The sequence below is a fragment of the Bos mutus genome, chromosome 8 (assembly GCF_027580195.1).
Source record: "Bos mutus isolate GX-2022 chromosome 8, NWIPB_WYAK_1.1, whole genome shotgun sequence".
Classification (NCBI taxonomy): domain Eukaryota; kingdom Metazoa; phylum Chordata; class Mammalia; order Artiodactyla; family Bovidae; genus Bos; species Bos mutus.
In genome coordinates, this window is record NC_091624.1 from 58,854,747 (window position 1) to 58,873,518 (window position 18,772).

Genomic DNA, 18,772 nt, shown 5'->3' on the forward strand with positions numbered 1-18,772 from the left:
AGCATGAATTAATGGCACCAAGATCTGAGAGATAAAGAAAGCCAATAAAAGTGAACTTTGTGGGACTTCCCTGGTGGTCCAATGGCTAAGACTCTGTGTTCCCAATGCAGGGAGCTCAGGTTGGATCCAGGGTCTGGGAACTAGATCCCACATGCGGAACTAAGAGTTCACAGGCCATAACTAAAGATCCCTCATGCCACAACTAAAACTCAGTGTAGTCAAATAAATAAATAAAACCAAGAAACAAAACAAAAAAAAGTAACAGAAAAGACAAAGTGGACTTTGTATCCAGAGTTCACAACTGTCAGTTCAAAAAGTAGAAGCAAATACTGAGAAGTTAGGGAACATCATTCAGAGTCTCAAATTATCTTTAAAATTTTTCATATACTGTGTTCAGCACAGAGTCAAAAACAAACATGCAAACAGAATGGATTTTAGTGAAAACCAAGAAAAGAGAAAATTTTAAAATATCCAGAAGAAATCTAGGTATTGGAATTGTCAGTCTTTAAAGTAGTTATGATCAGAACATTCAAGAAATTTTGTAACAAGATAGAGAATATGGGAACAAAAACTTTTATAATAGAAACCTTAGAACTGATATTTCAATAACTAAAATTAAGAACTCAATAGATGATTTTAAGAGGAGATTAGACACAGTAAAAGAAGTACAGTGAAAAACAAGTCAGAAGGAAATATTCATACTGAAGGAAGGAGAGAAAAGGATTAAAGAACACATAAAAGTCGTAAGAGACATCATAGAACATGTGTCTTAGAACAACACGTAAAAGTCGTAAGAGACATGATGAAAAGTCTAACATTTATGCAATGGTGAATTCCTAAGAGGAAGAGGAAAGAGGTGCTGAAACTGAAATTTGATATCTGGCAGAAATACTTCACTAAAAACAGAGCAAAATAAAGACATTTTCAGACAAATGAAACTAATCAGCTATTCACTCTGATAAGTGGAATACTGCCTGCCATATTAGTAAACAAAGGATGTCACAGTCAACAATTACAGTCGCAGTCTAGGATGAGCTGGTGAGCCCCGAGGGAACTCAGAATATAAAAACACAGGATACTAGTCCCAGATAGCTGAGGTGAATATCAGAAGAATGAGTTCAGTGAGCCCAGACTCTTGTACCTTCCCATACACAGAAAAGTGCTCAATGCCTTAACTTGACCTATCTGCTTTTCTTAAATTAACAATAATCTTTTGATGTTCAGACTACCTGTCCTTTGTTACAATACTCCTATATATCCTGGCTCCCTCAACACCGCCTTGCCACTTCAGAGTAATTCTCTCAGAGATACTTTAGATGCTGCCTCCTGGGATTGAAGTCCTAAAAATTCCTGCCGAATAGAACATAACTCTCAACACTTTTAGGTTTTGAATAATATTTTAGTCAACAACTCTTGCCTGGAAAATCCCATGGACAGAGGAGCCTGGCAGGCTACAGTCCACAGGGTCTCAGAAGAGTCAGACACAACTTAGTGACTAAACAACAACAATAATCCTCCCAGTTAGGCAGTTGCAAACTGTGGCCTATGATAGTTTTATAAGTCTCAATATTTAAGCCCAAAAAGATACTGTGGTGGGCACTGCAACATTATACACTAATAAGAATCAACTTAACAAAAGACAACAATTCTAAATTTATATCTACCTAATTACATAGTTGCAAGGAGATCCAACCAGTCCATCCTAAAGGAAATCAGTCCTAAATGTTCATTGGAAAGGCTGATGTTGAAGCTGAAACTCCAATACTTTGGCCACCTAATGCAAAGAGCTGACTCATTTGAAAAGCCCCTGACGCTGGGAAAGACTGAAGGCAGGAGGAGAAGGGGATGACAGAGGATGAGATGGTTGGATGGCATCACAGACTCAATGGATATGAGTTTGAGTAAACTTTGTAAGTTGGTGATGGACACGGAGGCCTGGCGTGCTTCAATCCATGGGGTCACAGAGAGTCAGACACAACTGAGCGACTGAACTGAACTGAATCACACAGTTTCAAAATGTAAGAGCCCAAATTAAGAAAACCAAAAAAGGTATGCATAGATCCATGATTTCAGACACCATTCTCACAGCAACAGAACCACCACAAACAAAAAACTTAATAAGATAGAAGATCTAAACAACTCAACAAAACTTGAACAAATTGACATATATGTATGTCAATATGTATGTCATATATGTATGCCAACCACAGAATATGTATTTTTTTCAAATACACATAAAATATTAACAAAAATTGATTACAAGCCCACAAAGTCGATTTCAACAAATTTCAATGAACTGATTCAGAGTATGTTCTCTGGTCACAGTGGAATTAAATTAGAAATAAATAAACAAAAAAAAATACTTTTGAAAAGTGATAACCTAAGTAACCATGAAACCAAAACATTAAAATAAATCACAATGAAATTCAGAAAATATTTTGAACTAAAAAATAATTAATATACAGCCAAATTTGTGAGAAAGAATTGCTACTGTTTTTGGAAGAAGTTTGTGACTTTGCTGCTGCTGCTGCTGCTAAGTTGCTTCAGTCGTGTCCAACTCTGTGCGACCCCATAGACGGCAGCCCATCAGGCTTCCCCGTCCCTGGGATTCTCCAGGCAAGAACACTGGAGTGGGTTGCCATTTCCTTCTCCAATGCATGAAAGTGAAAAATGAAAGTGAAGTCGCTCAGTCGTGTCCGACTCTTCGCGACCCCGTGGACTGCAGCCTACCAGGCTCCTCCGTCCATGGGATAAGTGACTTCAAATAAAAAGTGAAGAAAATCTAAAAAGCAATGATCTAGGTATCTGCTGTGAACTCATTTGTGCTGCTCCCCTCTCCCCATTCATATGTTACAGTCTCAGCCTCCAATATGACTATATGGTGGAGGTAATGACATCATGGTTAAATGACACCATGGGGGAGGGGAAGGGTGTAAATAGGGCTCTGATCCACCAGTATTCCTTTCCTTATAAGAAATACCAGAGAGCTCACTCCCTCTCTCTTCACCCTGTGAAGACATAGCAAGAAGGCTGCCATCTGCAAGCCAGGAAGCATCCTCATAAAAGTTCACCAGAATTTGACTATGCTAGCATTCTGATCTCAGGCTTCCTGCCTCCAGTACCACTAGAAATGAATCTCCACTGTTTAAGGCATCCAGGCTAAGGTATTTTGTTATAGCATCCTGAGCAGATTAATACAATTATCTATCTCAAGAGTTTAAAGGAAAATTACCAAATTAAAACAGAAGAAAGGTGAAAGAATATAATATAGATTAGGCAAAAATAGGTGAAAATGAAAACAAATGTATAAAAGAGATCAAAAGGGAAACTGATGGTTTTCTGACAGACAAAACCAAACTGAAACTAATTAAACTAATAAAATTTCAGCAAAACTTAGGGAAAAAAGGAATGAAGGCACAAATATCCTACACTAGGAATGGAACAAAAAGAAGAATCATCACCATAAATCTTAAAAAGATAAAAATATGGATATTATAAAAACATTTATATCAATATATTAGAAAACTGAGATGAAATAAATGCATTCTTAGAAAAACTCTTATCAAAACCACACAAATAAAAGTAGAAAACTGAACTGCCCTGTTAATAAATAGTAGCATTCCTAATTTAAAAACTTTCTTATAAAGACTATTGAAGGTAAGATGACTAGGCTTCACTCGTGAACTCTACAGCAAACATTCCAAACATTCTACAAATCATACCAGTCTAACATGAACTCTTTCAAAAAACAGAAAAATTGTAGATAATTCCCAACATGTATTAGAAGTCAGGATGACCTTAATATTAAAATCTGGTAAGATTATTAGAAGACAAGACAGTGACAGGCCAACTTCTTTCATGAATACAAGCAAAAGTCTTGAATAAAACATTAGCAAGTCAATTCCAAAAATACAAGGCTGGCCTAATATTAGAAAAAACCACCAAATAAGACAAAGCCCCAAAAGCATATAATCATCTCAAAAGATAAAAAGCAAAAGACATAAAAATTAATAAACATTCAGTACTCATTCATTTACTCATTTGATAAGAAATAATAACTAGTGGCAAGAAAAAAGACACTGGAATAGGGAACAAATTAAGATAAATTTTGAAAGATCAATGAAACTTTAATAAAACAATTTCTGAAAGTCATTTAATATGTTACTGGAATATGTTTATACCTAACTTTATTATTATAGAAAACTGGAGCCTATTATACAGAGTGAAGTAAGCCAGAAAGAAAAACACCAATACAGTATACTAACGCATATATATGGAATTTAGAAAGATGGTAACAATAACCCTGTATACGAGACAGCAAAAGAGATACTGATGTATAGAACAGTCTTTTGGATTCTGTGGGAGAGGGAGAGGGTGGGATGATTTGGGAGAATGGCATTGAAACATGTATAGTATCATATATGAAATGAGTCGCCAGTCCAGGTTTGATTCACGATACTGGATGCTTGGGGCTGGTGCACTGGGACGACCCAGAGGGATGTTATGGGGAGGGAGGAGGGAGGGGGGTTCAGGATGGGGAGCGCATGTATACCTGTGGAGGATTCATTTTGATATATGGCAAAACCAATTAAAAAAAAAAGAAAAAGAAAACAACAGTCTGCCATTCAGAGATAAATCCGTATGTTAACAGATTCTTAAATGTCCTTCACAGAAGCAACACTGACTTAGATGACCTTTAATGCAATAATAATTTGTATCTGTTTATAAATTGAATGCTGAAAGTATCTAAGTTTACCCTTTATAATATAATAGCAAATAAGAAGGTAGAAGAAATAAGACTGCTTCCAGTTTTAAACATTTTTGGTTAAGTTAAAGCTTGAATATTGCTTTAAAAATCTTCAGCAGTGTTTAAGAAGTATAAACACAAAAGGCCTCAAAACTAATGAGACTGAAAAAGTAAATAAATAAAATCCTGCTAAGAACACCATAATAACCCAGTACATACATCCTTTTGTGTTACTTCACCGTGGCTTTTTCCACATTTCCACTGCAGCTTTCTAGAGCCCACTGGATCAGCCCATGTATAAAATACTGCTTTTCCAGGAGGGAGGGAATCTTCTATTTCACTGAGGGAACTGACATAAATAGGAAAAAAAACACAGTAAATTAAGTGCAAGTATACAAATATATTAAGAATCTAAAATAATACTTCATTAATTCTGAATCCATTAATTAAGATTTATGATAGTTCTGAGTAAAGTAGACTGAAATTTTTCCTTATACAATAAAAAAGTGGTTTTCTGAGAAAATAATGAGAATATTTTAAGGGAAATGTTTGCCCTAGTTAGGAAGTAAATATCTCAGGTTGGGTTTCCCTGGTGGCTCAGAGGTAAAGAATCCACCTGCCAATGCAGGAGACATGGATCCCTGTCTGGGAAGATCCCAGATGCCACAGAGCAACTAACTCCATGAGCTATGACTACTGAGCCTGTGCTCTGGAGCTGGGGAACCACAACTACTGAGTCCCTGCACCACAAGGACTGTGAACCCCAGAGCCTATGCTCCACAAGAAGAGAAGCCACCACAATGAGAAGCCCAAGCACTTCAAGGAGGAGTAGTTCAAGCTTGCTGCAACTGGTGAAAGACCGCACAAAGCAACAGAGACCTAGCACTGTCAAAAATTAATTTAAAAAATATCTCCAGGTTTCTGAAACTCCTCTGTCAACTTTAAATACTAATTAATTATGAAAGAAAACTATTTCAATTACTTTACCTTATCTATACCAAATCTAAGAGAATTTAACTGGTAATACTTTCCTAAGAATCGATTTTACTGTGTCAAAATTCAGTTCAATTATTTTTAAAAACCATAAGACACAGGATATAAATCTAAGAAACTCAATCAACTCACAAAACAATTCAGCAAAAGAAAATGGAGAAGTTAAAAATCAAAAAAATAATACAATATAACTTTTCTGAGCTGAAAAAGCTGACTCTGCAGATTAGACTTCATTGGGTATCAGACTAAATGAATGGAAACAATATCATCCAACACAGAATGTAGGACTTTGGGAAATATCAAATTTTAAGAAGAGGGAAACCTGCCTACCCTAAACCTGATCGAGGGAAATCATAGTTACCCTTAGAAATAAAAATAAGACTTTTCACTCTGTTCTGTAATACTGAATGCCAGAAAACAATGCAGCAATGCCTACACAAATTTGAGGCAAGAGTTATGACTTAAAATTTTATGCCAAATTGTTAATTTCCAAAGGTAAGACATTTTGAAATAGGCAACAGCATAAGGTATTACCACAAACCCTTACTTTTTCCAACCAAGCCAGAGAGGAGTCAAAATAAAATTTTAAGAACTGTGTTACATTAAACTAAACCAGTCAAATAAATTAACTCGTTAATATTGTGAAAGTCGTGTCCTATTCTTTGCGACCCCATGGACTATAGGGTCCATGGAGAATACTGGAGTAGGTAGCCTTTCCCGTCTCCAGGGATAGTCCCAATCCAGGGATCGAACACAGGTCTTCTGCACTGCAGGCAGAATCTTAACCAGCTGAGCCACCAGGGAAATCCAAGAATACTGGAGTGGGTAGCCTATCCCTTCTCCAGCAGATCTTCCCAACCCAGGAATCGAACTAGGGTCTCCTAATTGCAGATGGAGTCTTTACCAGCTGAGCTACCAGGGAAATCCAATTATAAATCAATCCAAATATCTTCAATAACATAGTTTTGAAAAATTAACCATATATTACTCTGGCTCAAAAATCCAAAATTATATTCATAAGAAACTGAATTTGGAAAGAGAAATTGAAGGAAATGAAAAAGTACTCTATATTTTTCATGGAAAATTAGCAGATACTGTTTCACTCTCAAAATTTTAAATGCATCAAAATCTTCAAGAACACAAAAAGTAATCATATACTAGAGAAATAAAATTATATTTTCCAAATCATCATTAGAAGAAAATAATCCATATGACAAAAAAGTATGGCAAGGAATCATAATTAGTCTTTAAAAGGATTACAAACAGGATAAAAACTTTTACTAAAAGACAGATTTTTAACATTATAAAATCAGAAACAAATTCTCAACAATAGAAGAACTTTTAATTATAGTGCACCTAAATGATGGAATATCATGAATTCATTTAAAATTGTGTTTCTGAAGCAAATTTACATGCTTGCAATAGCTGTTAAAAACAAGAGATTCAGAAATATAAACAGAGAGCAACAGTAAAAAAAGAACTCAATCAAAATGTCAACATTTTTGGTATCAAAGATTATGCTTTGCACAGTTTTTCTACAAAATATTAAAAAAATAAACGGACATCCAATGATATTATTTTTTATATGTAGGACAGAGTATTAAAAAGCAGAGATATCACTTTGCTGACAAAGGTTCATATAGTCAAAGATATGGTTTTTCTGGTAGTCATGTTTGAATGTGAGAGTTGGACCGTAAAGAAGGCTGAGCCCTGAAGAACTGATGCTTTTGAACTTCAGTGCCAGAGAAGACTCTTGAGAGTCCCTTGGACAGCAAGGAGAGCAAATCAGTCAATCCTAAAAGAAATCAACCCTGAATATTCATTGGAAGGACTGATGCTGAAACAAGCTCCAATACTTTGGCCACCTGCTGTAAAGAGTCGACTCACTGGAAAAGACCCTAATGCTGGGAAAGATTAAGGGAAGGAGGAAAAGGGGTGACAGAGGATGAGATGGCTGGATGGCATCATCGACTCAATGGACATAAGTCTGAGTAAACTCTGGGAGATAGTGAAGGACAGGGAAGCCTGGTGTGCTACAGTCAGTCCATGGGGCCTCAAAGAGTCAGACATGACTGAGAAACTCAACAACAGCAACAAGAACCACACTAACAACAACAAAAAAGCCAAGGGAAGGGAAGGCAGAGGAAACAAAAGTTCTATGTTCCTTACTTTTCTATGAAAGAATAGCAAATGTAACAGTGTTGTTCAGATAAATTAGGTTGGATGTATTTACAAATGCTTTAAGTCTATATCACTCACCACGGAACATTCTTTATGAAAAAATTAATCTCAAATTGACCTCAGGGAATTCAAAGAAAATAAAAAGCAACCAGGATCCTCAGAATATTAACTATGTACAAGTAGTAACTTCACAAGAAAATGACAATAGAATGTGACAAACGCTTTAATCTATGTGTACAAAGATGCAATGGAAAACTGGGTATACAGACTAAGGAGGTGACGGAAGGGACTGCATGGAAATGAAGCTTTTCTAGCAGAAAGGAGCAACTGGAATGGTAATAACACATGGAAGATCCCAGAACATTCAGGAAACAAACACTTCACTTGGACTTAAGTACAGGGTAAGAGACAACAGAAAGAGAAATGTTTAGAAAAGTAGTATACAAACATTTTAAAAGAATGGAAAATCACTAAAGAACTTTAAATAAGAAAGAGACATGATTACATTAGTATTTTTATTTATTTTTAAAAATTCAATTATTTTGGTATTTATTTTTTGTGTATGTGTGTGCATGCATGTGCATGCATTCATTCACACAGTCATGTCTGACTCTTTGCAACCCTATGGACTGCAGCCCCCCAGTCTGTCCATGGAATTTTCTAAGCAAGAATACTGGAGTGGGTTGCCATTTCCTACTCCAGGGGATATTCTGGACCCAGGGATTGAACCCACATCTCTTGCACTGGCAGGCAGATTCTTTACCACTGAGCCACCTGGGACGCCCCTATTTAGTATTTTTAGAAACCTACCTCTGGAGGATTTACTAGAGATAAGACTAGAGAATCAGACTTAAAATCTACTCAAGAAATAAGTGCTGGACAGAGTAGCTATTTGAAAAGACAGCAGAGAGTAGACAAGAAGAGAAAATTTTTTTAAAAAATAAGAGTTTAACTGGATGGCATGGTGAGGCAGGAGAAATCTAGAATCACAAGGGTGGATGACAGTGTCATTCACTGAGATAAGGATATAGAGGAGAAAGAGATTTTGCAGTACAAATGATGAGGTCAGCTTTGAATCATGTTAGCTTCTTATGTAATACAGTATTTAGGAAAAGGTGGTAGCGTGAAACTCAATAGAAGGCTACACTGGAGTAAAGATTTGGGGATCTGGATTCAATCCTCTTTTAAGCCAAAATTCCATGTTCTTGATTTAAGAAGTTCTTCAAATAACTGGCCTTCCCTTGTGGCTCAGCTGGTAAAGAATCCACCTGCAATGCAGAAGACCTGGGTTCAATCCCTGGGTTGGGAAGATTCCCTGGAGAAAGGAACAGCTACCCATTCCAGTATTCTGGACTGGAGAATTCCATGGACTGTATAGTCCACGGGGTTGCAAAGAGTGAGACACGACTGAGTGACTTTAACCTCACTTCACTTCTTCAAATAATTATAAATCTAAATCCCATGTTCATTCTTGCACATTGTTATTTTTATAAACTCCCTTTACGACTAATTTTGCAGTTTCAGAATTTCTACACAGGATCACATTTTAGTTTCTCTTACACCCCTTACTTTTATAATTATAACAATGCAGGAGGTAAAATTTTAAAACATTTCATATCTGAACTGGACTATAAATAAGAGTGCAAAGTAAAGCCCAAAGAAGGACTGATAAAGTCTCTTGTTCAGATTAGCCAGGCTCAACCAGATGTCAGAGAATTAAGCTATGATGCCCTATATTATCCACAGTATATAAAGAATCAACTTAGCTCCTATGTATCTTAGAATGTTACCAGTTATGTAATATGTTTGAGAGAAATGAGAAAATAGTCACTCAAATCATTTCCTGGAGGTCTTAATTTTGTGAAAATTTCTTTGAGAAAGGCTAGGCGAGGAAAATGAACTGAAGGGCAAATAAGTAAAAGCCATTTCTACTTGTTTTGCCAGTTTTAATCAACCAATTTACTATTTTTATAATATGGATAATCATAAAAAACAGGCTCTCTTCTCTCTCAACATATTCACAAATGAGAGAACTGATGGGCAAGGAGGAATTCTAGGTATATGCTAGATCAACCTGGGGTTCTCAATCAACGCCTATTTTATTTTAGTCAATGATTAGAATGTACAGTTAGCAGTGGGAAAAAAAAAGCAGAAATGCACTGATAAACATGGGCCCACTGGTAAGTGACATGAAAACAAACTAAAAAAGTAGACAAAATAAATTCAAGACAAACTGGGACCCATAAATAGAGGAAAAGGTTACGTTAACTGTAGTGGTACTAGGAGGATATAATATCACATTATATTGAAACAAATGATGTTATGAGTAATCCTGAAATAAATATATAAACACGGTCTTTAGCAAAGCTTAAAAACGTAGTGGTCCTTTCCCATATGCCTCAGCAAGAAAAATGTTATCTACTGTTTGAAAAAAAATCTGAAGAATCAATATTTACATTATGTTCATTAAAAATAAAAAGTTTCAAAACTAGACAAAATGCTTATGATAGACTCTGACAATTTCCTCACCAGATTCTGCACTGATCAAGCTTTTGCCATAGTTGCTTTTTTTTTTTTTTCTGAAGTATTTAAAAGTAAATTATATCACTAATCATCAAGGAAATGCAAACCAAAACCATAATGAGATATCATCCCACACTATTAGAATGGTTATCATCAAAAAGATAAGAAAAAAAATAAATGTTGGTGAGGATTTGGGGAAAAAGGTATTGTGTATTGTCAATGGTAATGAAAACTGGTGCAGCCACTACAAAAAACAGTATGGAGGCTTGTCAAAAAACTAAAAACAGAACACGTGATCCAGCAACTGGATATCTATTTAAAGGAAATGAAAACACTAATTCAAAACAAATACGCGTACTTACTGCAGTATAACATATAATCACCAAGACATGGAAACAACCTAAGTGTCCACTGATGAATGAATGAAGAAAATGAGGTATGTATATAAATATACACACACACACATATAATATTTCATTCTAGATACAGAGAATTCAATAGTATTCAGCCATAGAAAAGAAGGAAATCTTGCCACTTGAAACAACATGGATGGACTTTAATGGCATTATGCTAAGTGAAATAAGCCAGTGAGAGAAAGACAAATACCATATTATCTCAGTTAAATGTGAAATCTAAAAAAGCAAGAAAAAAAGAAAACCACCAAAAGAACGAAACACATAGAGACTAGATTGGTAGAAGCTACAGGCAGAGGCAGGGACAGCTGAAACGAGTAAAGGGGGCCAAAAGGTACTAACTTACATTTCTAAAATTAGTCATGGGGGTGTGAGGCACAACAGGATGACTGTAGTTAATAATACTCTATTTTATATGCAAAAGTTGCTAAGAGTAAATCTTAAAAATTCTCATCACAAAAAAAACCTCTCAATATACAGTGATGAATGTTAACTAGACTTATAGTTGTGATGATTTTACAAAATATATACAAACATTTAATCATTAGGTTGGACAACTGAAACTTATGTTTTATGTCAATTATGTTAAAACTTTTCAAAAAGTAAGTTACAGATATCAAGTCAGTTATAAACCTATATATTTCAGTATACATTTTTTTAAACGAGGACATTGTTTTACATGGCCATAATGCCATTAGTGGTTTTTATACTCTTAAGAAAGTATTAAAAAGTCAAAGTTTTATCACCTAGACTCTGCTAAAATCAGAGGATACTGTATCTGTAATAACCCTCTTACCTTTGCTTATACTGAACAATGTCATTCTTGGTGTGATTTATTAACAGAAATGTAGCGGCTCCATCACGATAATCTGAAAATGTAATAACTGTAGAATGCTCAGCCAAATTAACTTCTGCTATAATACCTCCAAGCTAGAAAAAAGGAAAAGAAAATATTCTCTAATGTGATCATTTCCAAAGAACATTAACCAGTAACATTTAATAATAAAACTATTCTTAATAATAAAACTGTTATAGCTAATACAGTTGTTCTTATGATTTAGAAAGTAATTCAGGATTTTATACTGCATGTCTGAAAAACCATGACTCTCAGTTATCATAGATAGATGGGTCAAATTCAAGATGTGGTTTATTCCAGGCACTGTAACTTTCTATGCAACAATTAAATTGTTTATATCTCTTGTGTCCTTTTAGAACTTTTCCCTTTGCAAAGAGAAATGTTTGTTCATTTTTGGTAAAACAAACAAAAATCACTATTAAAAAATTAGTAAGTATATTTTAGGTTCTCTAACCACACACACACAAAAATCATTTACCTCGTTGTCTAGACGCAGTAAAATACAACTTTCTTCCTTATTAAAATGTATCTTATGGGGAGGGCTTTCACTTCTTTCAACTCGAATAAGAAGTTTATTAGAAGCATCCTCAGGCCAAAAGGGGACACACTAAAACACATATTACACATATTTATTTTTTTTAAAAATGATTTCACCATGAAGACCTTTATCATTTTAATAAACCCATTAGAGTAGACTTAAAATAGTTTAAAATAAACCTCTGTCAACACTACTCTGGTTACTGTATTACTTAGCTATAAACTGTTGATTTTGAGATGGGGCGCCACTTGTGGGCACTTTGAACACAAACAGTAATGGGTAGTAAGTTGAAGAGCTAAAATAATTAGAGTGCTGTGAAGAGATATTAATGTGGTCCAGAGCTAGAGTCAGACTGAAAAGTAAGTAAGTAAACTGAGCCAAAGTGATCAGTTTAAAATAGGGGAATGTTCTATTATGAAAAAATCACAATTGGGTTGTGGGTACCAGTAATTTAAGCAGTAGTCAAAGTACACACAAATGTTGAGTCAGGACAAATACTAAATCCAGAGTCTTAGAAGTCAAATAAGGATAAAACAAAAACACGTGTGTACCTGTGGCAGATTCATTTTGATATTTGGCAAAACTAATATAATTATGTAAAGTTTAAAAATAAAATTAAATTAAAAAAAAATCAAGAGAAGTATCTAAAGTCTTAAAGTTCAGAGTAGAAAACAGGCTCAAAATCTTAAGAAACAACCTGGATATCAGTGATCTGGAAGCCAAACTAACAGAACAGGAGGAGTTAATGCACCTACAAAGAAGACAACAGGAGCTGGAAACAAAAGAGCTAAAACAACAGGAAAAGAGAATCAGCCTTGTCTGTAAACTATTATGTAAACCAAGTCTTAGAGTGATAGGCTCTGACCAGGCTGGTAACCACATAATTCAATGAGAAGTATGAGATCATCATCATATGACCTGAGGGCAATGTAGTAGAACCTTGATGTTAGTGCCAAGTGCCTTAGCTTGTTGAAGTCAGTTTTATTCAGTCATAAAAAGTAATTAATGGAACTAGACATGGGACATGGTTAAGGCTGTAAGAGGCTGAGAAAGTTCCCATTCAGGGCTTCTTGAAACACTTATCTGGGAAAGTCATCTGGGAAACTTACCTGGGAAACTCAAAACAGTAATAATACTAAGCCAAGCATATTTCCCAGGAGGAACTAACAAGACTAAAAATTATGTGCTCTTTGAAAACCCCCAAGCCTTGCTACTTTCTGGTACACTTTTTTATGTTTAGTAATATATGCTATACCTTTGGAAAGAGTTTTCTGCTCGACCTCCTGAGACTAGAGAAAGTACCAAAGTACTTGTCTTTTGTAGTGGGAAAAAATATATATATATATATACAAGTTTAACAAATCAACATAGCTAATAACCATAAATTGCATGTTAAGGTTGACTACTGTAAGCCAAAATTAAAATGGAAAGATTTTAAACTAGCAACAGAAGTTTATCTTAAGAAAAGCTGAAATTGACAAAAGAGAAAGTAAAGTAAAAAATAATAAGCTGTTATGTGTTTGTAATTGCAGTTACTGTAAACAGAAACTATCAGAAGATAGATGCTATAGATTAGGTTTTTAAAAACAGAAAAATACTCTTATCTGCAACTGACGTATAAATCAAGACATAAAACTACTGTAAATGAAAGTATGGAAAAAGATATACCTAAAAAATATATAGAGTAAAACAAAGCTGGAATTATAATCTTAGCATCTAGATGTATGGAGAGTTCTATGTGGTGCTAGTGGTAAAGAACTTGCCTGCCAAGGCAGGAGATGTAAGAGACACGGGTGGGATCCCTGGGTCAGGAATATCGCCTGGAGGAGGGCAACCCACTGGCAACCGTTCCAGTATTCTTGCCTGGAGAATCCCATGGACAGAGGAGCCTGGCGGGTGGCAGTCCATAGGTGTGCAAAGAGTTGGACATGACTGAATCAAACACCGTAGCATGCACACATGCACTACATCCAACAAACTAAGAATCCATGGACTCAAATGAGCACACGTGAAACATCTGCCAAAAATATTCATATATTCACTCAACAAATATTTGCTGAGAGCCTACTGTGTTTAATCACTGTTCAAACTTTCCAACAGCCCTCTCCATTTCACTCAGAGCAAAAGTTAAAATCCTTGTAATGGGTCTCAAAGTTCTACAGAATTACTTTTAATCATTGGTAAGTCTTGTTCTCTTCTACTTTTCCCTCTCCAATAATACTGGCCTCTTTTGCTATCCCCATGCCAAATATTCTCTTACTTTAGATCATCTACCCTGGGCAATCTTTTGTCTTTAATGCTCTTTCCCCAGATATCCACATTGCTGAGGGTTCCAGCAATTTATTTTCTTTATTTTCTTGGGCTCCAAAATCACTGCAGATGGTGACTGCAGCCATGAAATTAAAAAACATCTGCTCCTTAGAAGAAAAGCTAAGACAAACCTAGACAGCATATTAAAAGGCAGACATTACTTTGCCGACAAAGGTCCACATAGTCAAGGCTATGGTTTTTCCAGTAGTCGTGTATGAATGTGAGAGTTGGACTATAAAGAAAGCCGAGCACCAAAGAATTGATGCTTTTGAACTGTGGTGCTGGAGAAGACCCTTGAGAGTCCCTTGGACTGCCAAGGAGATCAAACTAGTCCATCCTAAAGGAAATCAGTTGTGAATATTCATTGGAAGGACTGATGGTGAAGCTCGAATACTTTGGCCACCTGATGTGAAAAACTGACTCATTAGAAAAGACCCTGATGCTGGAAAAGACTGAAGGCAGGAGGACAGTGGGACGACAGAGGATGAGATGGCTGAATGGCATCACCGACTTGATGGACATGAGTTTGAGCAAGCTCCAGGAGTTGGTGATGGACAGGGAAGCCTGGTGTGCTGCAGTCCATGGGGTCACAGAATTGGACATGACTAACTGACTGAAATGAACTGAGGGGTCCAGGTCCTGGCTAAAAATCTATGTGCAACTTTTCAGGTCATACCAGTGGCAATTATAAAGGCTTTATCTTTATTTGACAGGTTTCACAGGGCAAAGCAGCCCTCCCCACACCAGACTAGGTGCATGGCCAGAATGCAGTGTACTTCATTCTCAAGAATTCAACCCCATTTCTAGTCATGCCCTTACAAGTACCTGCATTCCTACTATGGGCACCTGTATTCACAGGCCTTTTTATCAGGGCTTTTGGCAGAGGCCTTCCTCAGGAACTTCTGCAAGATCTCTATTAAGGTAAGAGGGGGATACGATGATATTTTTTTCTCTATTCTGACTTAGTACTCAGAACTGTTCCACACACAGCCCCATTCCTTTGCTTTCTTCCATCCCCTAGATCCATAAAGCAGTACCAGCTTTTTGTTCAGGGCTCCTCTGACAATGACACTACCCTCACTGATCCACCTCACCCCTAACCAACTGCTGTTTGTTTCATAGGAAAAAGAGTACAAAGGGAGTTGGTGCATTCTTCACTTTAGCCTCTTACTTATACTACTGCAGTAAGTCATTAAAGTCCTGACTGTCACTTTTACTTTGACTTGTTGTCTTAATCAGCTTAAAGCTCAACATTCAGAAAACTAAGATCATGGCATCCAGTTCCATCACTTTGTGGCAAATAGATGGGGAAACAGTGGAAACAGTGGCTGACTTTATTTTTCTGGGCTCCAAAATCACTGCAGATGGTGATTATAGCCATGAAATTAAAAGACGCTTACTCCTTGGAAGGAAAGTTATGACCAACCTAGATAGCATATTCAAAAGCAGAGACATTACTTTGCCAACAAAGGTCTCCGTCTAGTCAAGGCTATGGTTTTTCTAGTGGTCATGTATGGATGTGAGAGTTGGACTATAAAGAAAACCAAGCACCAAAGAATTGATGTTTTTGAACTGTGGTGATGGAGAAGACTCTTCAGAGTCCCTTGGATTGCAAGGAGATCCAACCAGTCCATCCTAAAGGAGATCAGTCCTGGGCGTTCATTGGAAGGACTTATGTTGAAACTGAAACTCCAATACTTTGGCCACCTGATGCGAAGAGCTGACTCATTGGAAAAGACCCTGATGCTGGGAAAGATTGAGGGCAGGAGGAGAAGGGGACGACAGAGGATGATATGGTTGGATGGCATCATTGACTCGATGGACATGGGCTCGGGTAGACTCCGGCAGTTGGTGATGGACAGGGGGGCCTGGCGTGCTGCGGTTCATGGGGTCGCAAAGAGTCAGACACAACTGAGTGACTAAACTGAACTGAACTTAATCAGTTATTTCTGTATCTAGCAGCTGAGCTTCCAGCTCTGCTGCACTCTTGACAAGCATACCTCTCACATTTTCTTCAGTATGTGTGTGCTCAGTCATGGCATGGCCTATAGCCTGCCAGACTCCTCTGTCCATGGAATTTTCCTCTCAAGAATACTGGAGTGGGTTGCCATTTCCTACTCCAAGGGATCTTTCCAACCCAGGGATCGAATCTGCATCCCTTAAGTCTCCTGCATTGGCAGACAGATTCTTTACCACCGTGCCACCTGGGAAGCCCTGCACATTTCTTCCACATCTGTTCAAATGTGACCTCAACAAGTCTCATCCTTGACTACATTATGTAAAATTACAGCCCACTCCTTGCACATTAGAACTCAAAATACCTCTTAGCCCGCCTTATTTCCTTTCTCTCTATTAGACTTTTCACCTTTAAATATACAATGTATTTTACTAATTGACTATGGCATTATCAATATAATGGTTCCACCAAGCTCCCATTGAAATGTAAAATATACAGGACAGGGACGTGTGCTTTTGTTAAAATATGGCACCTAAAGAGTACACAATAAACATTTGTGGAAAAATGAATGAACAGGTAAACATGAAAAAAGATACAACTTCTAAAAATGAGAAATATAATTATTCAAATAAAAAATTCAGTTGAAGGTTCAAATAGCATACATACACACACACTGTATGATATATACAGTAAAACCGTAAATTATGAAAGCTATATATGCAGAATTTATCCAAAATAAAGGAAAGAGTTATACAGACAGAAAATGTAAAAAACAATAGTAAGATATATAGAAGACAGAATATAAAGGTCTAGAATAAATTTGATTAAAAATCCAGAAGGAAGAAACAGGAGTATTTAAGAATGGCAATATTTAAAAACATAATCACTGCAAATTTTACATAAGGTATGAAATAATCTATAGATCTAGGAATAAAGTATCTCAAGCAGGATATCTAAAAAGAAGCCACATGCAGACAAATAGCTGTAAGACTGCAGAACAAAGACAGAGAGAACTCCATGAAGGCAGGAGAGAAAAAGATAACTTCCAAAGAAATGACAGAATCACAGCAGAATTTTCAACAAAAATGGAACCCAGAATATAATAAATGCTACAACATGTTGCAGAAAACAGGAATTATCAGGAAGAATTATCATAAAGGAAAGATGATGGATAAACAAAAACTGATAGTATTTACCACCAACCAGCTCAAAAGGAAATGCTAAAGGATATAACTCAAGAATAATGAATGATTATAGAGGATAGCTTCAAAAAGGCATAATGAATAAAAATAGCAAATACTTCTCTTATAATCATAGCATACTTAGAACAAAATTTCTTTAGAAGTAAAATATTCTATTAACTTCAGGCAGTCTTTCAGAAAGCTCTTATCTACATACCTAACAACTACAGAGAGAGCAGAATCAAAACTTCATTCCTAAAACACTACTATCATTTTAAAGTAATTAGCTTAATCTACCCTATAAAGGCATTTCTAAAATCTTCCTGAAGAAAATAAATTTACCAACTTATCTTCATCAATTTGCTGCATTGATACTTTATCCCGTCTTCTACTGCTATATATTTAACCCCATCTAGTTAGTGTCCACCTCTTTTACAAAGCAATGCATTCCTAGATGACAATATTCAGGTTAAACAATTAAAGAAATCATTTATTTGGTTTATTCTGGTACAAATAAATACTCAAAATGTTCATGGAACTGAAACAAAATTGGGAGGTGGGGGTAGACAGATAAAACACTACACAGTGATTTCAGGTATCCAACTTCAAGAAATAACAAAAGTTGAAATTCATTTACCCACCTGCTCCAAATCAAGAGCGAGCCATTTATCATTTCCCTCTTCAGCCACTGATATATGATATTTGCTTTTGTTTTTAATCAAAAAAAAGGGGGTAAATGTGACAATTCTGGTAATGTTAAAACTGCTAAGGTCTATAGTGACACCAACCTATGGGGGAAAAAAAGTAACATTTCAAAAACTATTTCATTATCATAACATTCTTATAAAAATTAATTACTTAACAGAGCTTAAATAAAAGTTTCCAGATGAGCACAGAATGAACTCACTTGATATTCCATTTTTGGGCCTTTACATTTAACCGCTCCATGACTACCAACTGTATCAATTGAAAATTGATCTGACAATTCACTATCAGTTACCATAAGCTGAACCTAGAAAAAAATATTTCAAATATGTTAGTATTTAGGTACCTTTAAAAATTCCTACCTAAGT

The 18,772-nt window shown here is 36.0% G+C and overlaps 1 protein-coding gene across 3 annotated transcripts in view; it reads right to left on the bottom strand.

Annotated features, from left to right (window-relative positions):
- Positions 1-18,772, bottom strand: part of VPS13A (vacuolar protein sorting 13 homolog A) — a 283,496-nt gene that overhangs the window by 57,052 nt on the left and 207,672 nt on the right. For all 3 annotated transcript variants that reach the window (XM_005892982.2, XM_005892984.3, XM_005892985.2), the window contains exons 49-53: positions 18,607-18,711; positions 18,341-18,487; positions 12,192-12,320; positions 11,654-11,787; positions 4,967-5,096 (exon numbers count right to left, since the gene is read on the bottom strand). In XM_005892982.2, the coding sequence (XP_005893044.1) occupies positions 4,967-5,096; positions 11,654-11,787; positions 12,192-12,320; positions 18,341-18,487; positions 18,607-18,711 (645 nt within the window). The remainder of the gene's footprint in view (positions 1-4,966; positions 5,097-11,653; positions 11,788-12,191; positions 12,321-18,340; positions 18,488-18,606; positions 18,712-18,772) is intronic.